The sequence below is a fragment of the Columba livia genome, unplaced genomic scaffold (genome assembly GCF_036013475.1).
Source record: "Columba livia isolate bColLiv1 breed racing homer unplaced genomic scaffold, bColLiv1.pat.W.v2 Scaffold_194, whole genome shotgun sequence".
NCBI classification, from domain to species: domain Eukaryota; kingdom Metazoa; phylum Chordata; class Aves; order Columbiformes; family Columbidae; genus Columba; species Columba livia.
Window position 1 is genome coordinate 252,603 of NW_027043136.1, and position 4,351 is coordinate 256,953.

At 54.5% G+C, this 4,351-nt stretch overlaps 1 protein-coding gene across 1 annotated transcript; it reads left to right on the top strand.

Moving 5' to 3' along the window:
• The first annotated feature begins 2,153 nt into the window (after positions 1-2,153).
• LOC135577925 (olfactory receptor 14J1-like) lies at positions 2,154-3,333 on the top strand. Its single transcript, XM_065048050.1, has one exon. The coding sequence runs from the start codon at positions 2,154-2,156 to the stop codon at positions 3,066-3,068; it is 915 nt and encodes a 304-aa protein (XP_064904122.1). The 3' UTR covers positions 3,069-3,333.
• The last annotated feature ends 1,018 nt before the right edge of the window (positions 3,334-4,351 follow it).

A 4,351-nucleotide genomic window follows, 5' to 3' on the forward strand; every position in this document is an offset into this window, starting at 1 on the left:
CTGGAATATTCTCATACCAATTTATTTTTTACTAGCAAGAATACAATGCTGGCAAGAAGTATCCCTGCAGAGCAGACACAACTAACATTACTGATTACTATAGGTTGTTTCAAAGGATGTGCCCCTGGAGCCTGAGGGACACCTGGAGGAGACCAGAGGGGACAGAGAAAGGGACATCCTGGGCTGTTCCTGTGCTGCTGAGCTGGGCTGGGCTCCTGGGACACAGGGAGCTCATGGCAGCGGCAGCGCTGCAGAGAGACAGCTCTGCCCAGGAGCAGCTCCTCTGCACACGCAGCAGGGCTGAGGGCTCTGCCTGCAGCACCGAGGGCAGAGGAGCCGGGCACAGAGAAGGAAACACAGTCTGGGGTGGAAGGATGCTGAGATGTCACTTGGAGAGAAATCTTCATAGATATGAAGCCTGTGGCTACAGGGCATTACATCTGCAAATCTTGGTAGGATCTCAGAAAGCTGTCATATTGCAGATTCTGTGAGAGATGTAAGTACAGCTCTCAGAGGTTCTCTGATCAGAGGAGAGGATGTGCTGCAGAGCAGGGATTGCCTTCTGCACTGTCAGAGTGACAAGACGTGAATGCTGTGTTCTCCCAAGGGTGGCTGTGGGGTGTAAATGTAAATGTGCAGGCAGGGGTGCCCAGGGCTGTCCTGCAGAGCAGGGTCCCTGCACCCCAGGGCTGTGCCGGGCAGGGACTCTGCCGCCTGCCAGGGTCAGCGCTCAGCCTGCCCGGGAGATCCCAACTACACTGAGGGGAGAAGATGTGGTGGAGGAGCAAACCCTATTGGGCAAGAAAGGTGCCTCTGCTGTGGAGAGGGTGCTGTGTGGGTCAGGGTTGCTCACACATATGCAGATCACCCCCAGCATTTTTCCAAGTGGATGCCTCAAGGAGAAGATCAATGCAAGGATTGCCAGACAGATAAGGAGCTTTCCTGAGCCTGTCTTTTCAGTTTCCTCTCCCAAGGGGTGGGGGGTGCAGGAAAGGATAAAATGAAAATGAGCTCTCATGCTTAAACAAGTCACTGAGACTCCTGAACTGCAACTCTGAGTGATCAGTCCATCTGCCAGAAGGCTCATGACATCCCTTCCCCACCCCTCTGCCTGTGCACAGCACCTGCATCACCTTGGCTGGACCCGTCAGCCTTAGTCTGACCTGTCCTGTTTTCCAGCCTGCAAACAGGAAGATGCCCCCAGGCAGTGCCCTGTGAACAGGCAGGATCTGTAGGGCCAGGGGGAGGGCACAGAGGGTGGGATGGTCTGTGAGCACTGACAGGGAAGAGACATGGACAGGGAAACACCTCCCAGGGGAGAATCTCCAGGCAGCAGGGAAATGATCAGAAAGGAGAGGAAACCAAACCCGGAATGGTTATGGGAGGGAGAACAGAGAAAAGTGCCTGTGACCCCCTGCAGTGCAGATCCCTCCTGTGAGCAGCCCCCTGGCCTCCTGTCCCACCCAGCAAAGCCTCTGCCCTCAGGGCCGGGGGCTCCAAGGCATGAAGCAGCTCCTGTGCAGCCAGAGCTCCAGTTCCTCTGCAGAGCACAGGGGCTGAGAGCAGCTGCCCGGCAGTGTTGGTGTCTGGGAGGTGGCTGCACAGCTGGGGAAGGGTGACGCTGTCTGCGTGCCCGGCTGCCTCTGCCCTGGCCTCTCTCACACCCACCCTCACCGCATTTTCCTTCTTGCTCCCCTGCTCTGGGTCACTGCTGTTGGGATCTTGTTCTTGCTGTCAGGCTCTCTGGGGATGGCAGTTTCAGCTGCAGAGTCACAGCCTGATCTTGTGGGTCCTTTCCTGCAGGTGTGTCCATGGGCACACGTGTCCCAGCTTTGCTCTGACCTGTGGGCTGTGGGCAATGCAGTCTGTGGGGCTGGGGAATGAGCTGAGTGTGTCCTGGGCTAAACGTTGGGTGCTGAGACCTTAGGAAAGGGTGAGACCTGTCATGGTCTGAGGTGGATCCCTCTGCTCTCAGCAGTGCCTGGTGGCTTTTCAGGGTGACATGGGAGTGTGATCAGCCCCCATCTCAGAAAGGTGCCAGCCCAGGGCAGCTGGAGCAAGACAGAGGGACAGAGCAGCTGCCCTCACTCTGCACTGACCCACAGGCACTTCTTTTTTTCCTCATTACAGCGCCCCATGCTCACGAAAAGCAAATGTTCAACAGCAGCTCCATCAGCCAGTTCCTCCTCCTGCCGTTCACAGACACACGGGAGCTGCAGCTCTTGCACTTCTGGCTCTTCCTGGGCATCTACCTGGCTGCCCTCCTGGGCAACGGCCTCATCATCACCACCATAGCCTGGGACCAGCACCTCCACACCCCCATGTACTTCTTCCTGCTCAACCTCGCCCTCCTCGACCTGGGCTGCATCTCCACCATTGTCCCCAAATCCATGGCCAATTCCCTCTGGAACACCAGGGCCATCTCCTACACAGGATGTGCTGCCCAAGTGTTTCTGTTTCTCTTTTTAGCTTCAGCAGAATACTGGCTCCTCACTATCATGTCGTACGACCGCTACGTTGCCATCTGCAAACCCCTGCACTACGGGACCCTCCTGGGCAGCAGAGCTTGTGTCCACATGGCAGCAGCTGCCTGGGCCACTGGGTTTCTCTATTCTCTGCTGCACACGGCCAATACATTTTCACTGCCCCTGTGCAAGGGCAATGCCCTGGGCCAGTTCTTCTGTGAAATCCCCCAGATCCTCAAGCTCTCCTGCTCACACTCCTACCTCAGGGAACTTGGGCTTCTTGTGGTCAGTGCCTGTTTAGGTTTTACGTGTTTTGTGTTCATTGTGGTGTCCTATGTGCAGATCTTCAGGGCCGTGCTGAGGATCCCCTCTGAGCAGGGACGGCACAAAGCCTTTTCCACCTGCCTCCCTCACCTGGCCGTGGTCTCCCTGTTCCTCAGCACTGTCATGTTTGCCTACCTGAAGCCCCCCTCTATATCTTCTCCTTCCCTGGACCTGGTGGTGTCTGTTCTGTACTTGGTGGTGCCTCCAGCAGTGAACCCCCTCATCTACAGCATGAGGAACAAGGAGATCAAGGATGCCCTGAGGAAACTCATATCTTAGTGTTTTCTGAAGCAATGTACTGCCCATCTGCTTCTACACAGGAGTTTTAATGTAGCTAATTACAGGCTCAACCTGTCATCTGGATTTTCTGTTGTTATTTGTTATTTTCTTATTGCGATGATGTTTTCAGCCCCTTTTTAATCCACTGTCTGCTTTTCTTTTATAGCCACTGGCTGTTTAAATGAGGAACAGTACACTTCTTGTCTCTAACCAAAATAAAGATTCCTGTAGTGACTTGTTTTTCACTATATCCTTCCTGCAAGGCCTTTTTGCACATTCAGGGACAGTTCCTGTGTGTGGGTGGAGGGGAAAACAGCTCTGGCATGGCAGCATCCGCGACGGAGCAGCAGCGCTTGTTCTTCCAGAGCTGTTCTGGTTCCACTACCACACTCTCCTTCTCATCCCTGGTGTTGGTGCAAGGCCTGAGTGCTCTGGCAGCTTGGTCACCGTCCTGCTGTGTGTCAGTGCTGTGGGCGCAGGCAGGGACAGGCAATGGGCACTGCTGTGACAGAGCTGGCCTCAGTAACAGTACTTCCACAAGAAAAAGTGATCTTTTTTGGGTGGTGCATGATGGTTTATATCTTCTTGCAATGTTTCTCTCAAGCATATTCCTACAAAAGTCACTCACAGATGAAACACCGGTGTGCAGCTGAACAGTGTGTGTGTGCAGGGCTGGCACCCAGCAGTGTCCTCTCACAGCCAGGCTCCTGCCAGAGACCTGCAGGACCAGCAGAGCAGGGGCTGGGCTGTGCCCCTGTGCACTGGACACCCCATGGAAGGAGCCTCAGGTCAATCATCATGGACTGGCCCCTCACAACCACCATTTTCAATACTGGCCTTTCACCCAGAGAATCTGTTCTTCCCTCCATGGATGGACACTCAATGAATAGTTCAGCAGTCTGTGTTGCTTTGTACAGATGGGATGTGAGCACGCACATCTTGGATGTGAGGTGACATGAACACGAGTGAGCACAAACATCATCAACTGTTCCTTGGGGTTCCATGAAAACCTGTGGCACACACAAGGTCCTGAGGTCACTTCCTGTTGGAAGTAACACCCCACGGGAAACTGCCTGAATGCAGCACTGGCTTGTGCTTCCTTAATTGAGCTCCCCGTGTCCATTCCTCATGATGTGGGACATCTCAGATTAGTGCAGAGCAGGGTGACTCACCATAGCTGAGGTGTCTCCCACCCCTTTGGAGTGGCAACGGGAGGCCAGAGGGACAGTGTGACTCCTACCTTTGTGTGTAAAAGGGACAGACTGTCTCTGAGCATCCCTGGG